The sequence below is a fragment of the Ictalurus punctatus genome, chromosome 13, assembly GCF_001660625.3.
Source record: "Ictalurus punctatus breed USDA103 chromosome 13, Coco_2.0, whole genome shotgun sequence".
Lineage (NCBI taxonomy): Eukaryota > Metazoa > Chordata > Actinopteri > Siluriformes > Ictaluridae > Ictalurus > Ictalurus punctatus.
In genome coordinates, this window is record NC_030428.2 from 28,952,501 (window position 1) to 28,978,412 (window position 25,912).

Below are 25,912 nucleotides of genomic sequence, written 5' to 3' on the forward strand. Positions count from 1 at the left end.
GGAATGGGGAAGGAAACCTCCAAAGCACAGAGAGAACATACAAACTCCGCGGAGGCAGGACTCGCGCCCCCAGCCCCGGAGTTGTGAGGCAAACATGCTAACCACTAAGCCACCGTGCCCCCTGTATATAATATTTAGATCTTTAATAATGTAGAATTCTGATAAATATTATATTATAATATTTATGGGGCAGTGGTAGATCAGGTTGGTTGTGAGTTCAAATCCCAGCACTGCGAAGGTGTACCCCACCTTGTGCCCCATGCTCACTGGGACAGGCTCCAGGTTCCCCATGATGCTGTAGGATAAGAGGTATAGAAAATGGATGTATATATGTAATGGATAATATATATATATATATATATATATATATATATATATATATATAAATAAAATACCAAAATCTTCAGGCAGGATTGATTACGTTATTAAAACTGAAGTGTGCTGTTTGTATTGTTTATATGTAGATAGAATCAGAGAGTATGGTCCGTAGTAAACATGCATAGTTGGGAGAAAAGAAAGGTGAAAACACCTGAACAATTCCAAAGGGACAAATGAAAACAGTAAACAAATGATCAGTCCAAGTTCCAGAACATATAACACAGAATAACAAACGGTGGCAAGACTTCGCTAAGCGTAAGTGAAAAGTAGTGTTGTTATAACGCCTTTGAATGAGGAAGTGCTGTGAATCAGGAGCGTCAGGCAAACCTAAAGTGGATTAGTAATCTGCTGATGGAGTGATCTGGAGTGGGATTGTCCGGTGAACCGGTGACACAAACATTTCTCTAGACTTGTAATAAATAGTCCTATCATTTTTTAAGTGCTTCACAATAATTTCTTGATAGACAACTGAGTGATATTCGGGAGACCAAAGCTAGGATTCCCCATGGTGCTATGATTATTTCATAGAGAGACTAGTCTCTAACAAAATGTGATTCATTTCAAAGTTGTTCCAGTTTCACTGTTCCGCTCTGGTGTTTATGGTGATGGAAACAACTTCTCAAATGTAAACAGCAGCTCAAATGTCACATTACCTGGCCTGGGCATGTCTCTTTATAGTACACTGACTCTGCATTTTTTTAAAAAGTTATAAATAATGGCACGTCATTGCTTCAAACCTCCCTTTCACAGGCAAGTTCAACCAGCTCTTAAAGATCAAGGGACTTCTTCAAATATAATGGCTGTTTTCACAACGATCGAGCGTGGAGACGGCTCTAGGATATGTTCTGAATGATAGACATCTAAACAGGGATTCAGTAAAAAAAATCATCAGCTCTGGTAGTCCATGATCCACACAAAATGAAATAGAAACTGGAATGAAACGCTTTTGACAGTATTTTGTCAAAATCTACAAAACAGAGCAAATGTTAGTTCATTGCTTCAACCTTTACAATCTCCTACAGTACACCGTTCTGCAGGATACGGTGGCTTAGCCGTTAGCCCTGTGTGCACAGATCTTACATGTTCACCCCTTGCCATGGGGGCCTCCACCGGACACACCCGTTTCCTCGCCCAGTCCACAGACATGCACTGTAGGCTGATTGTACTGTAGAGTGTGAATGTGTGTGCGATTCTGCCCTGCGATAGGTTGATACCCCGTCCATGATGTAAACCCCCCCCCCCCCCCCCCCACGTGCCCCGAGTCCCCTGGGATAGACTCCAGGCTCCATGCAATGCTGTGTAGGATAAGCGGCACAGAAAATGGATGGAGGGTCAAAGGGGAAATATCAAATGGCGTTAAGTTATATCTATTTTCTATCATAAACAGTGTTTGGGTGCTAACTTGTCTCAGCTTATTCTAGAAACATTTCTAACACCAATTCTGGACTTTTTGATAGCGATATCTAATACAAATGTGAACACAATAGGATATCAACTGTTAATGTTATCAAACTTGTTAAGTAAACTCATTGGCAAGGAAGGTAACGTTACCTAAGGAGCTCTCTAGCTAGCACATGACACCATCGACCACACCAATCCAAACCAATGCTGTGAAGACAGTTAAGACATACGCTTAACGTTGATCGTGTTTACCGGATTATCAGATGCACAAACAGACGATAACTTGGCATTTGATCTCAGCATTTAATAATGCGGATGTTTGGTTTCGGTTATTTAACTAGCTTGAATCACTTCTTCTGATGGCATTTTCTCGACATGAAACATGCGAGATTTTTATCACTTTCGCAGCATAATTACTGCCACATTTTTTTTTATCATTTCCATTTCTGTAAATCACTCTGAATTGCCTTGTGTATGAAGGAAAGCTGTATAAATGGAATTAGGATTGCAAACTCACGCACAAATATCCTCAGGAATATTTAAACGGTTCTAATTTTCTAACTTTTTCCCCTAAAGGTTATAGGGTTCTACTTTATTTTATATTTTTTAAAGCCTTCAAGATGCTAGATTTAACATTTTATTCTAAATTTCTGACCTACATGTCTGTTTGATTGGATGTTTACATCTGTAGGTTTACCCATGAGTTATGGGTTTTGGGTTCAGCAGCATGTGTAGAGTTGTTTAAAAGGAAATTAGCTTGACATTCGGGGTTGTACAGTAGAAGGTCATTAGGTAATAAAACTTTATTAACCTGAGCCTTATCTCTGGTGAAGGTTGTTATTGAGAGAGAGAGAGAGAGAGAGAGAGAGAGAGAGAGAGAGAGAGAGAGAGAGAGAGAGGTCTTAGTAGGAAATATTAATATTCTAATAATGTAATACGTTATGAATGTTGCGTAATAAACGAGTCTGCCTGTGGAGTGTGTTATAAATAAGTAATAAGCGAGTGTGTGTGCTGCTGTTATAGAAAACATATCAACACTTTCTGACCAATCAGAATCCAGAATTCAGCAGCGCTGTGTGAGGGAGAATAAATGGATGAGTGTGTGGACATTATCACGGGCTCATATTGGTGTGTGTGTGTGTGTGTGTGTGTGTGTGTGTGTGTGTGTGTGTGTATAAAGGTCAGGGTAAATAAAGGGGAAACCTTTCCTCTGACAATTTTATGATCCAGGCTGTATGACTCCATTCACTGAATATTTATTTGGCTCTTTGTCATCTTTGAAGAAAGGTCAAAGGTCATCATGCTGCAGACTTCTCAACTCACTCATTCATTCTCCCTGGGATATTTTAACTTAGAAGTAACTACAGATTTCCAGACATGAATATAATGAAATAACATATAAGAGCCAGTAGAGAATAAAAAGCAGAATGAGAGCTTTAATGTAAATTAATTTAAATGTATATTAGGAAAAACATATAGGAATCATACGTGTAAGTTTCACACATGAGCGTAATACACATCTTAACATCTTATAATATACTGTATAGTTTATAGTTGCAGTGTCAGTGCGCAGTGTATTGTTCTGTAATGTATGGGTGTAGCTCAGCAGGCTGTAGTGTGTATCTTATTACACTGTTAGGTTTCTATCAATATCATGTGACATTACAGAGACATAAAATGCAAATATCTTGAGAAATATTTGGGAATTTTGCAGCTCATTTACATCAGATTGCATTTTGACAGTAAGTATTATGTAATGATGTAAACCCGTGTCAAGAATTTTGCCACGTTTCTATTAAAAGTTCATGTGTGTCATGTTTTTTTTTTTTGTTTTTTTTGTACTTTTTTTTGTTTTAGTTAGTTCATGTTTAAGTGATCATTAGGCACTGGTGATGTTTTTTTGGAGTGTACTGTGCTCTACGTAAACGTTTCGAGGAACTGTATTTTCGAACATCCTGTGCGGTGGAACTGGATATGAAACGGATGTCCGTGCTAGTTTCTCATTATTTTTATTTATTTTATTGATTGATTGATTAGGGGAGCGTGGGGTCGGTTGTTCACTTGCTCACTTGCTGCAATCCGCTACAAGCTCCAGCTCTGCACATGCTCAGTAGCATCCTCATCCAGCCTGCAAAAGAAGAACTTAAAAACAACTCTGAAGAATTTTTATTCTTGTCTGGTGTGCATTTGATGTGTTCAATGATGTGTTCATTTTGTATGCAACTGATGCCACAGCAGGCTGGTTTTAATCACTGGTTAGTTGTTTGCATGTGTTACGTTAGCCACTTCGGGCACTCACAGCGGCAGCATAACACCTCGTTAGTTCACGTTCAGACAACGATGGGAAGGACAAAGCGTGCTATTTTACTCATTCTTGCAGGGTGGAGTTACAGTTCACGATAACTCCCGGGTGGATTGATTTAAATAACTACGAGAAAAGCAACAAAGGAACTTTCTTGCACAGCACAGCGGGAGTATACACATCCATCACACGAACACGCTTGATCTGAACTACCTTACCCATGATGCATTTCGCTAAGGACTACAACACCCATGGTTACTGATCTTAAAGCGATAGCCCTTATATTTTTCTCTCCCATAACACATGATTTATAGTTGATAGTGATAATCTGGTTAGCTAGCATATCAGATTTCAAGATGGCTGACAGTTTGTGTGGTTGGCTGGAACGGTGTTATTTAGTGATATTTAAGAAAACATCAAAGAGAATCCTCTTGAGGTGTTATTCGTGTGATTGATGTATTGGTGCATCAGGTGGTGCGCAGCATTTATGCATAACTCACACAAACATCATTGAACTGAGATGTTACAATCGACCCCGTGCCATGTTTTGTGTAACGTTTTGATCTGTTTGATTTATTTTGATATTCATCCTCTGATATTAACATGCACATGATACGTGATTATTATGAATACTGTAGATACCAGACTAATGTACAGTATCTATCATGTCTCGAAAAACTGAAGCCAACAACTGACCCCACTCTCCCATACCCTGGTCTGTGGCTTCCTTCTGTCCAAAGAAAAGAAAATATAGACGACACACAACGACCCAACAAGTCAGAAACATCATGTCCTGCAAGAAAATAAAGCAGCTTTTTAAATTTAATGCTATTTTTCTTCTTTTTTGTGTGTAAATCTCTCTGAATGTCCTTGTGTATGTGCCTCACCTTTACGTCTCCGAACTCAGGGGTCCCTAAGGATTTTTTCATGTTTAATACGTTCTCGATTTCTAAAATGGTTCTCCTTGAACCTTGACAGGAAACCCACTGTTACAGGGTTCTACATAAAACCTTCAAGAGAGACAAACCAAAGAAGTTTTTAAAAAAAGATTTAATCTTATTCTCTAAAAGCGTCAGGATGCAGATCAGTGTAAAAACGACTCTGTAAAGATGACTGCTGTTAAACACGATAACAAACTGAAATTGAAAAGTTCGGGCATTTTAATATCAACGTGTGATTCTGCTGTAGTTTGATGATTGATGCAGTGTGAAGAACATGTCCGAGATGTCAGTGTGTAAAATGTGAATAAATGCGTGTCCTGTCCTGCACAGGATTTGACTTGCAAAGCTCAGGAGGGGCTCAATGAACAAAAATAAACCACTAAATCAACATGGCTCGCTTTCACGGCCCGGCGTTTGAGACAACAGGGTTTTATTTAACCTGCGTGTCACCACTAGCATAAAAAGAAATGATGGTTTGATGAACAGATTAATCTGTGTTTTTTTAAATAATTTTATTTTATATGTTTAAAAGTTTAGGGTAAATACAGTTAGGGATAAAAACATGGTTTAACCCCCAGGTACCGAGCATGTCAGAGATGGTGAGGTCACAACATCACGCCTCATTTATCAATCTTTTAAAGCGTGTAAATGTTTTCCCCAAACATACATTAAAATTTCCGCACAAGTTTTGCAGAAAATATTTCTTCTTACTCATATACATTTGTTGATAAACCATAAATTACCAAAAGTTTTCACGGTATAGCTGATGGCCAGAAAACACAATAAAAGGCAAAGCTCACAGAACTGAAAACAACATAAATTGTTCATTAAATTGGTGTGTAATTGAAATGAATATGATTTAAACCTGACTGTGAAATCTGAATATCTAATCACAGTATACTCATGTTTACATTCGCTCTGTTGAGTCAGGGAACCGCTTTCGCTTCCACTGAGTGAATGAAGAGGAGTTTCTTCCCACAGGCCATTCGGACCCTCGACCAGAACAACACCTAGGACTTATACATACACACATATAAATACAGACCTTGTGTTTCTCTGCAAAACAATTCAACTCAATTCAGTGTTGTGTGTAGCGTGTTTAACGGTGGACATCGTCCCAGACCAGCTTTACAGAAATATATAAACTCAGGATATAGAGGTTAGAGGTATAGAGGTGACGGTGGTGAGGAAAAACTCCCTGAGACGATAACACCCACACCCTTTAACCTTCCTGTGAATATACACGGCGTATCATGTATTTATATGAATATTTATTGTATTGTTAGCTTTTCTTGGCAACTACCTCAGCTCGATGTTGGGCAGCATTGTATTGCACACACAACTGCACTTTATTCCACATACAGTTCATACCTTTTTGACATCTGGCGTTATATATGTATGGTGGGGACATGCCAGCGGCTGGCGCACAAGAAACAAATGTAGCGAGTTGAAAAATAGTGTCATTGTTTAAGTTGATTCATTCATAGAATAAGTTCTTAAATAGTTGTTTGGGAAAAATTACAGTCTTAAGGAGTTTATTGCTGTAATAATATTGTGACGTGTGTACAGAGAAAAAAAGGGATGTAAATGTGTACGTTTAAATTATTTGTGTTAATGGACCAATCAGGAGGGAGTTACAGGTCACCGGAAGGTTGAGGAAAAACAGTGTGAGAGAGAGAGGAAGAGAGAAGAGCGTGCGTGTGGAAGGAGTGTGGATTCGCTAGCTGCGGTTTTTCTCGAGTACCATCCGTGTGAGTTAAGTGATCGACCAGGGCACTATATGTGACTTTAGTGGTGGAATAAGCTATCTGTGGAGAGTATAACCTCGGAGAGTCGTTATATTACCGCGGAAAGAGTATAATAGCTAAGAGCTAGCTGTTAAGACTTGAATGCTAGTGCACACGTGGACTTTGCTAATAAGTTAGCGAACAGCCGACTGGAGGTGCAGAGACTGTGTTTGTCACGAAGAAAGGAGCTGCGGACTTCGCGGATTACCTGTGCGTGAATCTCCCTTTCTTCTATCTTGCAACGTGTCTGCGTGAGTGTGACCCCATTCTTGATCAAGGTACCATTTATTTGTTTTTGCCCTCGTGGTGAAGCAGCCATTTTGTTTGAGGCTTCTACGTACACCAGCTACATTCAGGCTTGCAACGGGGGAACTTGGTACTATTATTTTATTTGTTTTACAGAGTATAACGCCAGCTTTTGATGGTTAATCTGGGCGAATAGCCTATATCTTTTGAGTGTTGTGCACACATTTTTCTGTTGATGTGACTGTGACATTTGAAACTTCTTAAGGGATTCTGAGAACTGTATATAATGTAAAACTGAAGTTGACTGTCCAATGCCTGAACTTTTATGTTTTATGTTACTTTATGTCTATATTAGTAAAAAGGTTAAAGGTTTAAACACTGGTTTGATTACTGACTTAAAAGTTAAACATAAGTGTCTACACTTTAAATTAGTCTGTTTCCATAAGATCCTATATACTTAATCAGTGATAAGAGATATTATCATGGTATGATGGGATATAGTGGGCAGTTCTTAATGAGTATATTTACTAATTGGATAATTATGGAATGCATGGGGAACCCAAGGCATTAGCCGAGTAACATAAAATGCAAAGAAGAGTAAGTATTTAGTATTTCTCTTGATAAATAGAAAAGAACTCAGGATAGCTCCCTCAAGTAAAAGGTATTACACCAAAGGGGCGCTACACAAAGATCGCTCCTCCTGCAACTGCCCCTATGGTGCTGAAGAGACAGCTCCGCTTCGACACCACCAATGTTTTGGACAGCCGGAAAGCACGTGGCGGCGGGGCGGGGCCGTCGACACACACATGGAGAATTCCACCATCCAGCAGCCGAGGGGAGAGTATAAAAGGGGCAATACTCCGCTCGCAAGAGAGAGGAGGCTCTCAGTGTGTATGCGCTAACCTTTGCTGTGTGTTTTACAGACAATCCCGACACGAGCAAAGACTCCGCCCCTTGGCTGCACCCACGGGTTTGCCTGACGGCAGAACGGGATCCCCGCTACTCAGGAAACCCCCAGTACGACCCCGGCAACCCCGCGGATGACTAAACACTTCACCTCATGCCCCCAACTTCTGCACACACGCGCACCCATACCCCCTCACGGACTATTTTGAACAAAGATTTCTCCATGAGTGACACTGAAACGGCCTCCTGTGTGTCTGTGCTCTGTCCCTCGCTGGCTAAATTCCCTACATTGGTGGAGGATGCGGGCATTAGCACAGACCCGCCCACATATTTTTTTTTTAAAATAAATAAATAAATAAATAAATGGATTCCATGCTGCAGCAACTACTGGAGGCCAGCCTCCAGCAGCAGACGATAATGCAGCAGCTCGCCCAGAGCCTACAGGTCACAACCCGGGAGCTGCTGGTCCTGAAAGCAACGACCCCTGTGGCTGCCCCGCCTCACCCTGATCCCAGCCAAGAAGCCCGGCTCCTTCTCCCCCACTTGACCCCAGAGGATGACATTGAGGACTACCTGGAAGCCTTCAAACGAGTCGCCCACGAGAGAACTGAAGCACTGAAGAGTGGCCACACATCCTCGGCTTGCTGCTCTCTGGAGAGGCGCACACAGCATATTGTGCCCTCGCTCCAGAGGACGCAGGCGACTACAGAGCAGTAAAAAGAGAGAGATCCTGGCATGGTGTGGGCGGAACCCCTTCCAGGCGGCAGCGGAGTTCCACTGTTGGAGCTACAGGCCGGGAGCCAAGCCACGGGGACAGATGGACACCCTCCTCACCAAGAGGTGGCTCCAGCCAGACCTGTACACTGCCACCGAGGTTGTAGAAAGGGTGGCCATGGACTGGTTCCTGAGGACTCTGCTGCCCACAGAATGCCAGGCCGTGGGAATGCAAGCTCTAGGGACACCCAAGGAACTACTGACCGCCCTGGAATGCACCCTGACCACCTGGCGCTCGGCACGGATGGACAGCACCACCAAAGACACCCAGACTACGGGACACCCAAGGACGGGCCCATGCCGATAGAGCCGGACCAGTGGACGCCGAAGAAGATCCAGAAATTCTGGCCGGCAGGGTGTGTCCTCCCCTATGCTGGACCTAGTGCGGCAGGCCTACATGGCCCGAGGTGAGGAGGATGCTGGGACAGAAGGTGAGCTGCACACACACCCTAACCCAATCTCATCTGTGTTTCAGCAGGTAAACCAGCAGGGGAACTTTGGCCGAGAGCAGAAAGAGGACAGCTGCCTTTTTTGGCAGTATTGTTGGGCCCAGGTACGTCAGATCGAGTGGGTCGACCAGAGCCTGAACCAGAGACTCCCCTCCTACTACTTTCTGGTCAAGGGAGGCCTAATGTACCACCGGACCAACCACAGAGGGGAAAACGTGGACCTCTTTGTCATCCCCAAGGCCAGAATGCAGACACTGATGCACCTGGCCCATGCCCATCCTCTTGGGGGCCACCTGGGGGCAAGAAACACCCTGGAGAAGCTGAAGGACAGCTTTGTCTGGCCAGGCATGGACGCAAGGGTCCGGGGCTTCTGCCAACAATGCCCCCAGTGATAATGCACGGCCCCTGAGAAAGCCCCCGTCAGCGCCCCTCATTCCGCTTCCCATCATAGGCGTCCCCTTCGAGAGGATCGCATGGACCTTGTCGGGCCGCTCCCAAAATCCACTCAGAGTCATGAGTACATATTGGTCATCGTGCACTACACCACCAGGTACCCCGAGGCGGTACCACTACGTAAAACCACCTCCCGGAACATCGCTAAGGAACCGGTGCTCCTGTTCAGCCATGTGGGCATCCCAAAAGACATCCTGACAGACCAAGGTACCCCTTATTTGTCAAAGCTAATGTCTGATCTGTGTCGGCTGTTGCAGGTGAAACACCTAAAGGCGTCCATCTACCACCCACAAACAGACGGGCTGGTCGAACGGTTCAACCGGACCTTGACGCAGATGTTGCGCTGGGTGGTAGATGAGGAAGGGAATAACTGGGACCTCCTCCTGCCGTACGTCCTCTTTGTCGTCCGGGAGTGCCCCCAAGCATCCACTGGCTTCTCTTCGGACGGCCACCTCGAGGACTGCTGGACGTGGCGGGGAAGCATGGGAAGAACAGCCCTTCCTGTTCCGCTCGGTCATCAAGTATGTACAGGAGATGCAGAAGAAGATTGACTGAGTGGCCCCGATTGTCCAGGAACATATGAGAGCCGCCCAGGAGGAACAGAAATGAGTGTACACCCGTTCAGTGCAACCCTGCGAGTCCCAACCTGGCGATCGGGTACTCCTGCTAGTGCTAAACATCTCCTGCAAGTTCCTAGCTCGGTGGCAGGGCCCATATACAGTCCTCGAGAAGAGAGGTGCTGTGAACTATCGCCTACAGCAGCCCGGTAAGCGAGCAGAAATGAAAACGTACCACGTGAACCTGCTGAAGCGGTGCCTAGAGCCAGCACCAGTATTGTCTGCGTTCGTGGCCCTAGACACAGATCACGACAAGGGTACCTTAGTCCAACTGGGTGAAGATCTCACCCCTACACAAAAACAGGAGCTAACAGAGTTAGCAATTATAGAGGACAATTATACCTTAATATCATTTTTATTTCAGTTATTAATGTTAGTTTGACAGATTGTGTTGTTTAACGGAGCTGTCTTTCTTATCTGTGCTGTTCTGCAGGATAATAAAAAATGTCTTCACATGAAGCATGTCTTCTAGTGTGTGTGTGTGTGTGTGTGTGAGAGAGAGAGAGAGAGAGAGAGAGAGAGAGAGAGAGAGATCAAAACAGTTTAGATCCAAAACTCTGACCCAAAGCCCATCACACCTGATCTGGATTAACTTCCTGGTGTCTCAGGAGCACAAGCATCAGTACTGATACCGGTCTCTGGTTTCAGTCTGATCATTTACACATAATCCAGTTTCGATACCAGCACTGTAAAACCTGATAAGTTCATTCAACTCAAAAAATTTGAGGAAACTAAATACCTCAAAAATTTTTAAGTTGATAAATAAATTTCTTTAAACCAAATACACTTAAATAGACTTAACTGAGTAATTTTTTGTTATATTTAAGTGGATTTTGCTTAAAGAAATTGATTTATCAACTTAAAAATTTTGAGGTATTTGGTTTCCTCAAATTTTTTGAGTTAAATGAACTAACTGCTTTTACAGTGATGTGATACTAGGTGACATAAGACTTATGGCATTGAGAACTTAGATAATGATGGCATTGATGGAAAAACCTTAATCTTTTAATCTGGCTAGCTCTCATGATTTAAATATCTTAAACAAGTTACTCTTTGAAATATTGAAAACCAGATAACTGTTAAATGACTTGCTTATGTTCTTTTTCTCTCTCTTTATTTATCGTCCTCGGTCTTTTGCCACGTCTCAGCGGTGAACCGGATAAGTGTGATATCTGGGGAAACACTCCTCTTCACCTGGCCGCAGCCAACGGCCACCTCGACTGCCTTTCCTTCCTCGTGTCATTCGGTGCCAATGTGTGGTGTTTAGACAATGACTACCATACGCCGCTGGACATGGCCGCCATGCGAGGACACATGGACACCGTGCGGTATCTGGACTCTGTCGCTGCCAAGCAGAGCACCCTCAACCCCAAGCTGGTGAGGAAGCTGAAGGAGCGAGCATTCCATAACGCAGAGCAACGCATTAAACACTGCGCAGAACTGCAGCACGAAAACCAGCGGCGCATGGAGAAAAAATTCCTGAAAGAGACTGTGGATTCGGGCGCATCCGGGTCCGTGAGATTCTCCGTGAGCTATGGCCGCAAAATCCCACAATTCAACACTGTTAACTCCAGCATCAGCTACACACAGGTATACACACATAGAACTCACCGACCTTCTTTTCCACAGGGACGTGCCGTATATACGGATTATAAAGCTTGTCTAATTGTTGATATGGTGACGTTTTCTGTAAGGAGATATTTATTTAACATTTATGGAAGGAGTCTCCAGTGTCAACGCTTTGTAAGAGTCACACACTGTAGTTTATTCATTATTTATTTCATTTAAGTGTAGATTGTGAATGATTTCTTTTAGTTTAATTATGTATATCTAATTAAACATGCTCTTTATGCTACCGTAGAGTTTCTGATTTAACCCCTGCAGGCCACGCTGAACTCCAAAGGTAGGACAAAGTTCCCAAAGTGTCTGAAGAAGAAGCAGGCTGATGACACCTTTAAGATCTCTGAAGATGGAAGGAAAAGTGTGCGCTCCCTTTCTGGGCTTCAGCTGGGGAACGACGTGATGTTCCTGAAGCAGCAGACGTACGCAAACCCTCGCCACCGACTCCACGTTCGCAACATGTTCCCTCAAAACCCGAATGATTTATGTGACGATGACGAGGATGATGATGTGGCCGTGGTTTCTCATGCAGTGAGTGATCCAGGTTTGTATAATGACCCGGGACAGCGCTCTCTATTCTCCCGGCCTGGTCTCGGGACTCTTGTTTTCCGACGGAATTACGGCAGTGATGGAGTTCAGGAAGATGATTCGTACAGTGTTGAAGGTCAGGTGTCATCATGGAGAGAACAGAATATTCATTTCAGAGAGGGCATATGTCTCGGACGTCCCAGCCTGGATCAGGACACCATCAGCAACAGACTCTTAAAGGTACAAAAACATACAAACCTACAGCAGAGAGAGTGGCGTGAAAATATAAATCTACCTGCTGAAACGTCTTGTTTTTATCTGACAAATAAAAACAGAATAACGCGGTTCACACTAACAGAATCTTTTCTTATCCATTTCTTATCTGCTTTTCCATGAATTTCTCACTAGGAACAAGTCGATGGTGTCGGTTGTTAGTTTGTGTTTTGTAGGCATGTGGCGACCTCTACTTGTAGCTTTTAAAAATTCTGACATATTGTCACGTGATCTCCAAAATTCCAAGATGGAGGACTTTATTGCAGCATTGTTTTCTGTATTCTGTGCTTAATTCCATGTTGGACTGCGTCATATCCTGTATAAATATGTCTTGCAGGCTTTTCTGTGGGATTGCGATGATGGGAATGATGATGATGATGATGATGAAGTAGAGTATGATGGTCTGCAGCATTGCTCCTCTCCTCTGGAGGTGTTCTTGGTGTCCCAGGGTTTAGGTGAGTTCCTGTTCCTTTTCGTGAAGGAGCAAATGGACCTGGAAGCTCTGATGCTGTGCTCCGAGCCTAACTTGTGCATCATCAACGTTCCACTCGGACCCAGGAAGAAGCTTCTGGAAGCCTGCAGTCGGCGCAGACACACTCTGCAGCGAGCCAGGGCCATGTGTGACACGCAGCTCTGAGTTTGTATGCAAAGATCAACCTGACGGGTGAAGAAACCATCTGTGGAAAGTTCAATTTAAATCGTGCGCTTCTCTGATAAATAAGAGTCGTTGTGTTTACATCGTTGTAGCTACAACTGAAGAATCCGGAAGGTTCTTGGATGTTGGATGTCAGTGTATATACTGTATGGTCATGTAGTTTGGAGATTATTCCTTAAAAAAAAATACTTACAGAAAGTCATTACTCCAATAGTTTATGAAATCCTTTTATATAGATGAATAATATTTGTTTGTTTTTGGCATGTCTTTTTTTTTTTTTTTTTTAAATATATATAAATTAGACGCAGAACTTGAAGGCATCCTGTTGTCGGGTTCCTCTCAAGGTTTCTTCCTCTTAAAACATCTTAGGGAGTTTTTCCTCACCACCGTCGCCACTCAGTGGCTTGCTCAGTTGGGATAAATTCACACCTTTAATATCTGTATACCGTGTTGATATTTCTGTAAAGCTGCTTTGAGACAATGTCTATTGTAAAAAGTGCTGTACAGATAAAATTTAACTGAATTGAATTGAATTGAAGGCATATAAATGGAATTGATGTGTGTAGTTGATCATTTTTAATAAATCAATATATAATAAGTGGTTGTTAGTACAGTATAAGTAAATAAGTGTGTTATAAATGATGTGATGTTTAATTGTATTTCGCTGTTTTGCTGTTGTTCTAAATGCTGAAATAAATAGTTGATGTTACAGCAGCTGATTTCTGATATTATTATTATTATTAGTGGTAATAGAACTGCTACCCAAGTCAAATGTATTTATATAGCACATTTAAAAACAACTTTCCTGGACCATCGTCCATTATGTCTCATAATCTCAAAAATATTTGGCTCATATATGTAAACTCAGTGTTCAGCTCAGTGTGTGTGTGTGTGTGTGTGTGTGTGTGTGTGTGTGTGTGTGTGTGTGTGTGTGAGTTTATTTAATAATCTGCCATGACAAAAAAAATCACATGATGGAAAAGTTCTAGAAGTATCAAAATAATATTTATAATGTCATGCGGTTATCTGGAATTCAGCCGCACTGCAGAAACTGTCATTGAAATTGAAATGATGAAATAACATTAAAACACAAACACATAACACACTACAACATCCCTCTATGAAACTCCATAAAACACACCATGATCTATAAACAGCAATAAGTGTGTTCAATCATAATCCTTTTATGATGTTTTTACTTTCACATATTTTATTTTATATTCTATTTTAGTTATTTATTTACTTATATTTTTAAGTATTTCTTACTCTAATTCTGTATAAGGTTATGATGTGAGGAAACTCAGCATGCAAACAGCTTCTAACCCTGACAGTCTAACAGAAGGTCACTCTGATATGTACATTTTTATACATTTCCTATACGTGTCATGTGATCTTAGGAGGCCTGTATACTGGGAGAACAAAAAATAAAGTGATAAAGGACAATGCAGTGAAGGTTTTGCTTTTCAGTATGTGATGTTTCCTGTATGTGACTAATGGAACGTGATACAGCGTGTGTATTGTATTTCGCCCAAACAGAACCACACACTGGAATATAAAGCAGCAGCGGTGTGGATTGGTGGATCAGAGTAACTTCTGACACACATTCACTGTAAATTTCTTTAACAAAGCATCCCTCTGATCATTTTTCATTGAAGAGATAAGAGCAGTGTCTCCAATGAAGAACAACATGATCATATTGTATATCACTTCTCATTTTCCCTCCAGTGTGATTGTTTTATTTCCATGTTGAAATATCTGCTAGTGAATCTTTGTGGAAGAGTTTTCGGACATTTCTGGTGTTCAGAAGCGTACAGTGGATGTAAAAGTTTACACACCCCTGTTAAAATGGCCAGTTTTTTTTATTTAAAAAAAAGAAACCTAGATAAATCATGTCAGAATTTTTTCTACATTTACTGTGAAATTTTATTTCTTAGAATTAAAATGATTAGAATCATTTTATTGTTTATAAGTTTGCACACCCCTAAACTAATACTTATTTGAAGCAGCTTTAGATTTGATCTCAGCATTCAGTCTTTTTGGGTAAGGGTCGATCAGTTTGGAGCGTCCTGACTTAGCAATATTTTGCCATTCTACCTTACAAAAGCATTCTAACTCTGTCAGATGGTCTGGACGTCTCGTGTACACAACCCTCTTCAGGTCACCACGCAGATGCTTGATTGGATTTAGGTCTGGACTCTGGCTGGGCCATTCCACAACCTTGAACTCGTTTTGGTGAAGCCGTTCCTTTGTTGATCTGGAGGTTTGTTTCGGGTCCTTGTTGTACTGAAAGGTGAAATTCCTCTTCATCTGAAGTGTTTTAGCAGAAGACTAATTAGCAGAAGGTATTTGGAGCTACAGGACCAGCTGGACTTTATTTGGGGTTAATAAGCCACTTTAATTGGTGGCAGGTGTACACTGATTAGTATTTATCATGAGTCTGAATGTGATTGATTCTGAACAATGTCACATTCTTAATTATAAAAGAAAAAAAAATACATTTCTGGTATCACATGATATTTCTATGTTGCAATTTCACAATAACGGTAGAAAAGGTTCTGACATGATTTAACTTTTAGGTTTTTTTTACATCACAAAAACCTGTCATTTTAACAGGGGTGCGTATACTTTTTATATCCACTGCAATTCCAGTTCTGGATTTAACAAACAATCGAATACCAGAGGACAAATATCAAATCATTAGGAAGTGATAATTATGGCTTAAATGATTTCAGCGTTTGGGCAGCTCACACCTTCAGGGTCGGGGGGTCGATTCCCACCGTGTTCCTGTGTGTGTGGAGTGTGCATGTTCTCCCCGTGCTGCGGGGGTTTCCTCCGGGTACTCCGGTTTCCTCCCCCAGTCCAAACACATGCATGGTAGGCTGATCGGCGTGTCCAAAGTGTCCGTAGTGTATGAATGGGTGTGTGTGATTGTGCCCTGAGATGGATTGATACCCCGTCCAGTGTGTACCCCACCTTGTGCCCCATGCTCCCTGGGATAGGCTCCAGGTTCTCCGTGACCCAGCAGGATAAGCGGTATAGAAGATGGATGGATGGATTTCAGCCATTAAAAGGTTGAAATACATCCCAAACACGTATACTGTATTGACTGGAATATATCAGAAACTTGAGTCTCATATCTCAGCTTTGGAGCAGAATAGGAACACCAAACCTGCTCACCTGGATAAGTCTTCTGCATAAGTCTCAGACCTACTGTGTGAATCTGGGGACAACTGGACTACCCGCCCAACCCCCCTTGCCCCTCTTAGAAAGGAGGGAAGATTTGGTCTTCCTATCACGCTCCAAAGCTGAGATCCGAGGTTCAAATTCGTGATATATTACAGTTAGTATACAGATATACACTGATTGCACTTCAGTATGGCATGACTGCTACACAGTGATGAAAGGGAAATATAATGTATTCTGCATCAGTAAAAAGAACACTTTATATTTATAAACATTTTTTACATTCTATTATATAACAGACCACTTTTCAGACAAAAATCCGTGATGGAGTGTGTCGGGTTTCACCTGCAAAATTCCCCAAGATGCTCAGTAAAAACGTATTCTCTCTGAAGGGATTTTTTCTTTACAGCGTTTCTTTACACGTGCCTAAGACTCTTGTACAGTAGTGAATACAGCAATTTACTCTAAACGAAGGTTATTTTCGGGAAGGGGCAGACAATCAGACATTAACAGGAACAGTAAGTCAATAAATCTTACTTACTTATAAATCTAATACATTAAATAATAAAGCTGTTGATGATCATTTTCACACTTTAAGCTTCCAACAGTCCAATTAAATCCCACATCATGATTCAATCATAATTTTTAACCATTAATGGCTTTAAATAAAAAGAAATAAAAACTTAGCCTAATGTTTTCTGATTTAAGACATTTTAGAATGTAATTTTTGTTTTTACTCTGCGGCACTAACGTTGAAGAAACTCCATGTAATTGAATACTCTGCCCGTGAGTAAACACTACCTGGCATTTGCTAATTTATTTATTTATACTTGCCTTTAACGTTACTTGATCTTATCGTCCTGTTTCCTGTTAGCATGTTGATCAGTGTAGAACACACATCACCGGATGTTCAGGATCTTCAGGATTGAGTGAAACACAGAAGATTTTTTTATTGCGAATAAAAACACAAACACACGAAATAATAGCCGACTTTATTGTTGTTGAAAATACAAAATAAAATCATGTACATGACATTTACATCCCACCTGTACAGGAAATATTTATTATAATGGCATGTGAGGCAGGAAATAAACCCATAAACACAGTATATAACATTTATAATATGCACATAAGATGTGAAATTCATATTTAAAAAAATAGATAATAATAATGTGTACGATCTGAACACAGTAAATGTTAATGACTGGATTTTCACTTGTCCTAAATGAATCTGTTTTAATACGTCACTGTTACAGGTATGATCACAGTAAAATAATAAAAACAAGAGTTAACGTCTTTCTAACGTGAGCTAGATTTAGCTTACAGCTAGCTAGATTTACACGTTGGTGATCGTTTCCTACTGACTCAAGCTAATGTTGTGTTTAGGAAGTAATCAGCGCTGAGTGATTAGCAAGAGAACCAGGACAGGAATCTGTAGAGCAGTGCCTCTCAAACTGGGGGCCGTAAGATGGCGCCCAGGGGCCACTTAGAAATTCGAGAACATTGTTTTATTTTTAAAATTAATTACAAAATTAATATGTAAGTCAGGATTGTGAACCTTTACACTATGATGTCCATCAAAACAAGAAATATTAATAAATGAAATCAATTCTACACAGCACACTAAAGACACACAGAGATCTGTCGATATACCAGTATAGCGTTAGCCACACACAGATGAAACATAAAACTATTTCAAATGGATACGTTTTTAGAAAGAGGACGTGGTGTCTTGGCTGAGGAAGATCATACAGAAAAGCCTAGCGTGAAAAAAAGAGAAACTGCGAAGATTTGACGACTTTAGGGGGCCACACAGGGGCGCATCCTACACAAGGGGGCCTCACGGTGAAAAAGTTTGAGAACCACTGCTATAGAGGAACTTTTCATATTTAGAAGATATTCTCTAATCTCTAGTCCCAAAAACTCTCATTGTTTAGCCTCTGACTAAATCATTTTAATTAGCATGCTAGTCGTTTTTGGTAGTTAATTAACAGTCGAAGAATTAAACAAGGTTTGATCTGTTCAGTTTGGCAAGAACTCAGTCTCGGAACTCTAGAACCAAGTCCGAATGGGCGGAACCAGAGAACCACCTGGACAGCGGGACTTCAGCTCAGAATCAGTGGAGAAAAACTCTTAAAACTGAAGGTTCCTCAAAGGTTCTTACATGTTTAACGTGTTTCTACTGTAGCTGGAGGGACGTGATAGAGAAAAGACCTGCTGTAGGGTTCTAGCTTTAAACGTGGAACAAACTGAAGAACCCGCTAAGGTGCGTGGTGGGATCTTAAAGCACTCCAAATATACCAGACCAATTCTTGTAATGATCTTATAATCTGAAAAGGGCGTGGCCTTCGCTCAAAACCAATGAGATTATAACTCCAAAATGAATTAAATAAAGATAAAAATGGACAGAACATCGCTGAGAAAAAGGAAAAAATGGTTTCTCAAAGGTTCTTTCTTACAAATACATGCTAATTGTAGCACCAGTTAGCATGTGCAAAGTTTATATTAGCTAGCCACGCCCACTTATTTATAAGTGTTTGAGTTTGAGGAGGACATGAAATACACAAACAGCACTTAATTAAGTTCCTGTTACTGTTCATACCACATGCTAGAGATAATGCATGTGTGATGATCTCAGGTGAAACACGAAACACAAGCTCGTTAATATCTTCATTCCAAACTGAAGAGACCAAACCAGGATGTCCTCGCACCCACTTTGCAACATGTTGCTTCACATTTATTTCGTTTATTATTAGTAGTATTATTATATTATTATTATTAGAAATTTTATGTTAGAAGCAAGTGTTGGTCAGTTAGCAATATAGCATCCCAATGTTCAGTTCATGCTAGGATGTCAATTAAGTACATCCAGTTAGCGAAGTCTATAGATCTATGGAATCTATAGAAATCTATAGAACACAGTAAGCAAAGATTTATTTAAAAATACCTTTAAAACTTTAGAATTCCAGAGTTGTGTCCTCACAGTGCTTAATATTTTAAGGAAAGAGAGTTAATAGGATACATTACATTGTTAGCTAGCGAGATTAGCCATGTTTTCATCCTGCTAATATTAGCTAGCAGTAGTTGTTTCTAAAATAAATTACTCCATATTAGATATACTCATTAAATATGAAATCAGCATATTGTGAACAACAGCCAGTCAGCTAAATCGCAGTAGCTAATGCATATCTCTGGATGAACTTAATAAACAAAGATGGTTTTATTGAACACTGGTAAAACTAGTTGTGGTAAAGTTATTTGATCTTGTTGTTTTAACACAAATTAATGTCTGTATCTTTTATTCTAAACAGAATATTTGGGAAAGCTTTAATGAAATGTGTTACGCTGTAACTAGCACTGTTTGCGTTTAGGTAACATTAGCTAGCTAGCTGATATGTAGTTTTTTTTTTATGTTCATTAACATAAGTTTAGAAAATAATTTAGAATTCTCCCAGTTTCTGAATAAACATTTCAATTTCAAATTATATATATATATATATATATATATATATATATATATCTGTTCTTTGATAATAATATCATCATCCTCTTCAGGAGGAAATGTTTCATTATTCAGAATTAAATCTGTATATGTTTTAAGAAAATAAAGCAATGATAAAGTTATTTTGCGTTTAGCTACCAAGTGTAGCCATTCTTCCATCTAGCTAACATTAGCTAGCTAGCTCGTAGCCAGTAGATCAGTTTTTCTAGTTAAATGTAAACTTGAATTACTCCTGTCCTTTACCGAATAAGAAATTAGCACATTGCTAACATCCAGTTAGCTAAACTAGTGCAGCTAATACATAAGTGTCTGGATAAACACAAGAAACAGAAAATAACTCGTTAAATAAAATAATTAATGGTTTTAAATCTTCAAACACAAACACAAGCTCACCGGCGCTAGTATTGTGGTGTTAGCTAGCCAGAATAACACTGGGTACATTTCCATCTAGCTAAATGTTAGCCAACTAGCTAGCAGCCTATGTTTTTTGGTGGTTAATTAAAAAAAATGAATAAAGTTAAAGGATAAATATATAAAGTTTAAATCACAGAGCTAAGGCAACATCGATTTTTAGCAAGTTTGCTTCGTAAGAATCTTTTTTTTTTTTATCCCTGTTTGTATTTATCGGATTTAAGGCCTCATGTGTTCTCCACATTTGCAGATCGGTGAGTTTCGGGAAAATAATTCACATGCTAACATTCTGAAAATAATGAAATTCTGTATGTGCATTTTACGTCTAAAATAAATACGCTAGCGAAGCCTGAAGCGCTCGATGCTAATGAGCACTCTCTTATTTACACTTTATACACACATTCATCTTTAACATGTAGCACTGAATAAAGTTTAACGTTAATAATCAGCCACGCACCGAGTGCCAGTGTTGGACGTTGGAGTGAAATGTTGGATTTGATGGTTTTAAAACTTTTTAAAACTGTTTTAATATGATACACGTGCCGGTTTGGTTTGGTTTGTTTTACACCCACTTATTTTTTATCCAGAGATTGATGTGGGCGGAGCCGTGTAACAGGAAGTGAGACGTTTTAAAATGCATGGCTGATATATCTGATATTTTCCCTTCAAACATAGCCATAAAAATTCTGTTCCATTTCTTGGATATATGCATTATGTCACACAACTTCCACATACAGGATTTCGCTTGACCACGCCCCGTTTTACTATTACATCACTCATCAGGTTAGCATCTGCCCAAATGGTTAAAAAACCCCAAGAATCAAGGCTACGTTAACTCATAATCACTCTTTACAACCGCAGTGAGCAAAAAAACATCTCAGATTGGCCCACGTGTCAAATCCTGAGGCAGAGGACCGCATGCGTTTCACTCCAAGAACAGGAATCTGAAGCTACAGTCGACAAAGGCTCATTGAAACGATCGGCCACGCCCCTTTATACAATCACACCACACTTAATCAGGTTACTTTCTGCACAGCTGGTCAAGAAAAACATGAGAAATTATTGGCCACGCCCATTTTTTACAAACACAATGCTCTTCACCCAGTTACGCTCTTTATGATTGTCAAGAAAATCTCAAGAATTTATTGACCACACCCCTTTCCCCAATTACACTACTCTTCAGATCACCGAGAAAACCCTGCGATTTAATCAGCTACACCCATTTTACAATCACACCGCTCTTTGTCAGTTTAAACGCTTCACAATGGTCAAGAAAACAAGAAGTTTCATCAGCCACGCCCCTTTTTACAATTACACAGCTCTTTGTCAGGTTGCAATCGTACAATAGTGACACGTGGTTAATGAAAGCCTGAGAATTGATCTGCGTATGCGTTCTGATAATGAAATGTGTCGGTTTAGTATTAAAAATAAAACCTGAGAATCAGAGCGTGACTAATTACTAACTCGTGAAGCTAAATGGAAATGATGATTGATTATTGCGAGTTATATTAGGACTGAGTGATCTCTCACTCAAAGCAGCACAATCTGTAACTCCAAAGGGATCCTGCGACGTGATTGGTCCTCACTTCACTGCCTGTTGCCTTTGATTGGAGGAATGAGAGCAGTGCTGGACTGGTCCTGAATCAACACGGCGTTTATATGAATGAGTACGTTTATGTGAGTTTGATTGGCATTTCCCAGCAGGGACGATTCTCTGCTTCATCTGTCAATCAAAAGTGATGAGTCTGTGTATCAGTCTCTCAGGCATGTGCCGATAATCAGTTCTACCTCATACAGTGAGGTTTAACACACGCAGTACTGTTCACACACACAATATCCTTCATCTTACCGCTATACCACAGCGCTGCTGAATTCTGGATTCTGATTGGCCAGAAGGTTTTGATTAGCTTTATTAATGCGCTCGTTTTATTACGTTGTCGTTTCTATGGTAACAGCTCGTTCACAGGGTCGCTCCGCTAATAATAAAACACATTTAAAAAACGTGTGCAATCATTGATATGATGACGTTTTCTGTAAGGAGCTGTTTATGTAACATTTATGGAAGGAGTCTCCAGTGTCAGAATCAAGAGAAGGAATAGACAGAGAGAATAGAGAGAGAATAGAGAGAGAATAAAGAGAGAGAATAAAGAGAGAGAATAAAGAGAGAGAATAAAGAGAGAGAATAAAGAGAGAGAATAGAGAGAGAGAATAAAGAGAGGGAAAAGAGAGAGAGAATAGAGAGAGAGAATAGAGAGAGGATAGAGAGAGAGAATAGAGAGAGAATAGAGAGAGGGAATAGAGAGAGAATAGAGAGAGGGAATAGAGAGAGAGAGAATAGAGAGAGAGAATAGAGAGAGGGAATAGAGAGAGAGAATAGAGAGAGGGAATAGAAAGAGAGAATAGAGAGGGAATAGAGAGAGAGAATAGAGAGAGGATAGAGAGAGGGAATAGAGAGAGAGAATAGAGAGAGGGAATAGAGAGAGAGAATAGAGAGAGGATAGAGAGAGAGAATAGAGAGAGGGAATAGAGAGAGAGAATAGAGAGAGGGAATAGAGAGAGAATAGAGAGAGAGAATAGAGAGAGGGAATAGAGAGAGGGAATAGAGAGAGAATAGAGAGAGGGAATAGAGAGAGGGAATAGAGAGAGGGAATAGAGAGAGAATAGAGAGAGAGAATAGAGAGAGGGAATAGAGAGAGGGAATAGAGAGAGAATAGAGAGAGAGAATAGAGAGAGAGAATAGAGAGAGGGAATAGAGAGAGAATAGAGAGAGAGAATAGAGAGAGAGAATAGAGAGGGAATAGAGAGAGAATAGAGAGAGAGAATAGAGAGAGGGAATAGAGAGAGGGAATAGAGAGAGAATAGAGAGAGGGAATAGAGAGAGAGGATAGAGAGAGAGAATAGAGAGAGAATAGAGAGAGAGAATAGAGAGAGGGAATAGAGAGAGAGAATAGAGAGAGAGAATAGAGAGAGAGAATAGAGAGGGAATAGAGAGAGAATAGAGAGAGAGAATAGAGAGAGAGAATAGAGAGAGAGGATAGAGAGAGAGAATAGAGAGAGAATAGAGAGAGAGAATAGAGAGAGGGAATAGAGAGAGAGAATAGAGAGAGAGAATAGAGAGGGAATAGAGAGAGAGAATAGAGAGAGAGAATAGAGAGAGAGGATAGAGAGAGAGAATAGAGAGAGAATAGAGAGAGAGAATAGAGAGAGAGAATAGAGAGAGAGAATAGAGAGAGAATAAAGAGAGAATAGAGAGAGATGGTGAGGGAACGAGTGTATATAGCTGCTATAACGTAAGTGAGAACAGGAAGTAACTCGGGTCACTGAGATTAGATGTAACTGTAAACGTGTAAAACGATGACGTGTTCTTGACGTGTTCTTTGATGAATTGGTAAACCGCTGTGGTGTAAGAGGAATAAAACACTTTGCTGTGATGGAAACTAATCCGCTTCAGGGTGATGACAGTACCTCCGGTTAATCCGTGTGAATATCGGCAGATTCCCAGTGTGTGTGTGTGTGTGTGTGTGTGTGTGTGTGTGTGTGTGTGTGTGTGTGTGTGTGTGTGTGTTAGTTGTTGGGGTTTTTGCTCCTTGAAAAGAATTCTGCAGAAATGTTTATTTTATTTCAAATTCAGCTGATGCTCTTTTCACGTCTGCAAAAACGCCCCAACTTTCTTCCCCCGAGACATTTTAAAGGCATCAGGAACACGCAAAAGCTAAAATTCCCAGCACATCTTGTTCAGCAGGCAATTCCTCTCACACATGCTCTCCAGCAGTTCCGGCGAGAGTCACGGTCAGAGCTGTTCATCATGCTGGTACTGTGTTTTCCAGAAAATACGTCTTTCAGTAAGATCAAAAGCGTACTCGCGTCGTACCCTCACTGTGCTCTCTCTCTTCCGTACGCTCGTTTCCTGATCCGCTTTATTTACAGTTTCTGAATAGAAATATTCAATTTAATCAAATGTAAGATTACACGCGTATACAGCTGGATGTGATGATAACTAGTAATGATCCGTGTACGTTCTGTTTATTCATTTTTCATTTCGAAATTTAAAAAATAATAAAAAAGTTACATGCAAATTGTTCAAAAAATATGCAGATGTTACTGTATATACAGATGTTACAGTATATGCAGATGTTACGGTATATACAGATGTTACGGTATATACAGATGTTACAGTATATGCAGATGTTTTGATTCATGAATATTTCATTTTTAGACTTTGTGTGGTGAAACGTGTAGCAACAATTAAACCTAAATTAATATTTTATTTGGTAGAAATAATTTTAGGAGGAAATTTTTTTTATTAATTTCCTGTTTTCGTGCATGAGAAGAAAAACAACCGTAAAGTAAAACTGTTTGTTAGATTTCCATTTCAGAATGATAAACGAATGAATGCACATACACGGACTGTCATTCCTCACATTCTTACTCGTTCTCGTTATCTGCGACGCAAACATCCGTAATTTGTACAAACTCTTCTTTTAGTTTGACGGAAATGTTAGAATCCGGAAAATACAGTAACCTGTGAAACAAAAACCCATGCAGGAAGTGCAAAGTACAGCAAACCAAACCATAAAGTGGAAGCACCAAATGCTAGGGTCTTTAGCATTTAGCAAGATTAGTATCTAGCAAGACTAGCGTTTAGCAAGACTAGCATTTAGCAATTGAAATCCAGGAATGAGGTTTCTGATGCAGTCACCAGAACCAAAGAGTGACTTTGCTTTCAGGATCAAAAGCAAAATCTTAAACACGCCACTCGCTTTGGACTGAATGCATCTATTCCATGGGTTCCATGCATGTGCATGTGTGTGTGTGTGTGTGTGTGTGTGAGTGTGTGTGTGTTCTCATACCTGTGACCCTTCAACTCATCCACGGTGCACTTTGGAGAAAAGAAACTCAGTGAGTCCGGTTTCTTTCCCGTTTTCATTCTGTACATTTCTAAAATTCCTAAACAGTGTGTGGAACCTTTATTTCTCCAGTTCTGTGTGTTGATGTATTTCCTGCTACACACACACACACACACACACACACACACACACACACACACACACAGATGCTCGTTCAGACTGTTTAATAGGAGAACATGGTGTGTGTGTGTGTGTGTGTGTGTGTGTGGGCATGGTGGAGTGTGTTATGGTCGTGGATCTTACTTCAGCTGCTTCAGTTCTAACACACACACACACACACACACACACACACACACACACACATTCTGCTGAAGAACTTAAATCAGGTGTGTTCTAAAGCAGGAAACACAGTAACACTCAGGCGGTTCTACAGGACTCTAGTGGAACACCTTCAAGTCATGAATCTGATCAGAAACTCAGCAGAGAAATGAAGCGCTTTAAAAAAAAATAGTACGATGGTCCATCGTAATAAATTAAACAATGGGTTCCATGGTTAAGGGTTCAAGTCTTCTTAAAGCATTTTCTACATAGAACCCAGTCTTTCAGAGAAACAAACCAAAGAACCGTTTAGGATGTTAG

General features: G+C 40.5%; 2 protein-coding genes across 23 annotated transcripts in view; one reads left to right on the top strand and one right to left on the bottom strand.

Annotated features, from left to right (window-relative positions):
• The first annotated feature begins 6,878 nt into the window (after positions 1-6,878).
• On the top strand, positions 6,879-13,533 carry LOC108274290 (pre-mRNA splicing regulator USH1G). 6 transcript variants are annotated; one of them, XM_053685269.1, is made up of 6 exons: positions 7,014-7,185; positions 7,979-9,810; positions 9,895-10,403; positions 11,403-11,844; positions 12,139-12,642; positions 13,013-13,533. In XM_053685269.1, the coding sequence occupies exons 3-6, from the start codon at positions 10,243-10,245 to the stop codon at positions 13,310-13,312; spliced, it is 1,407 nt and encodes a 468-aa protein (XP_053541244.1). In that variant the 5' UTR covers positions 7,014-7,185; positions 7,979-9,810; positions 9,895-10,242; the 3' UTR covers positions 13,313-13,533. The 6 variants fall into 6 exon arrangements, with proteins under 6 accessions (XP_053541242.1, XP_053541240.1, XP_053541243.1 ...); XM_053685267.1 differs by having other exon boundaries at positions 6,879-7,019; positions 7,979-10,403; XM_053685265.1 differs by having other exon boundaries at positions 6,962-7,087; positions 7,979-10,403.
• A 3,607-nt stretch (positions 13,534-17,140) lies between these two features.
• LOC108273798 (calcium-activated potassium channel subunit alpha-1) overlaps positions 17,141-25,912 on the bottom strand; it is a 104,886-nt gene continuing 96,114 nt past the window's right edge. For 2 of the 17 annotated variants that reach the window (XM_053685237.1, XM_053685253.1), the window contains one exon: positions 23,368-25,429. In XM_053685237.1, coding sequence (XP_053541212.1) covers positions 25,156-25,429 — 274 coding nt within the window. In that variant the 3' untranslated portion in view covers positions 23,368-25,155. Of the gene's footprint in view, positions 17,431-20,037; positions 22,150-23,367; positions 25,430-25,912 lie in introns of those variants that run through there. The other 15 variants (XM_053685254.1, XM_053685236.1, XM_053685245.1 and 12 more) reach the window with 12 other exon arrangements.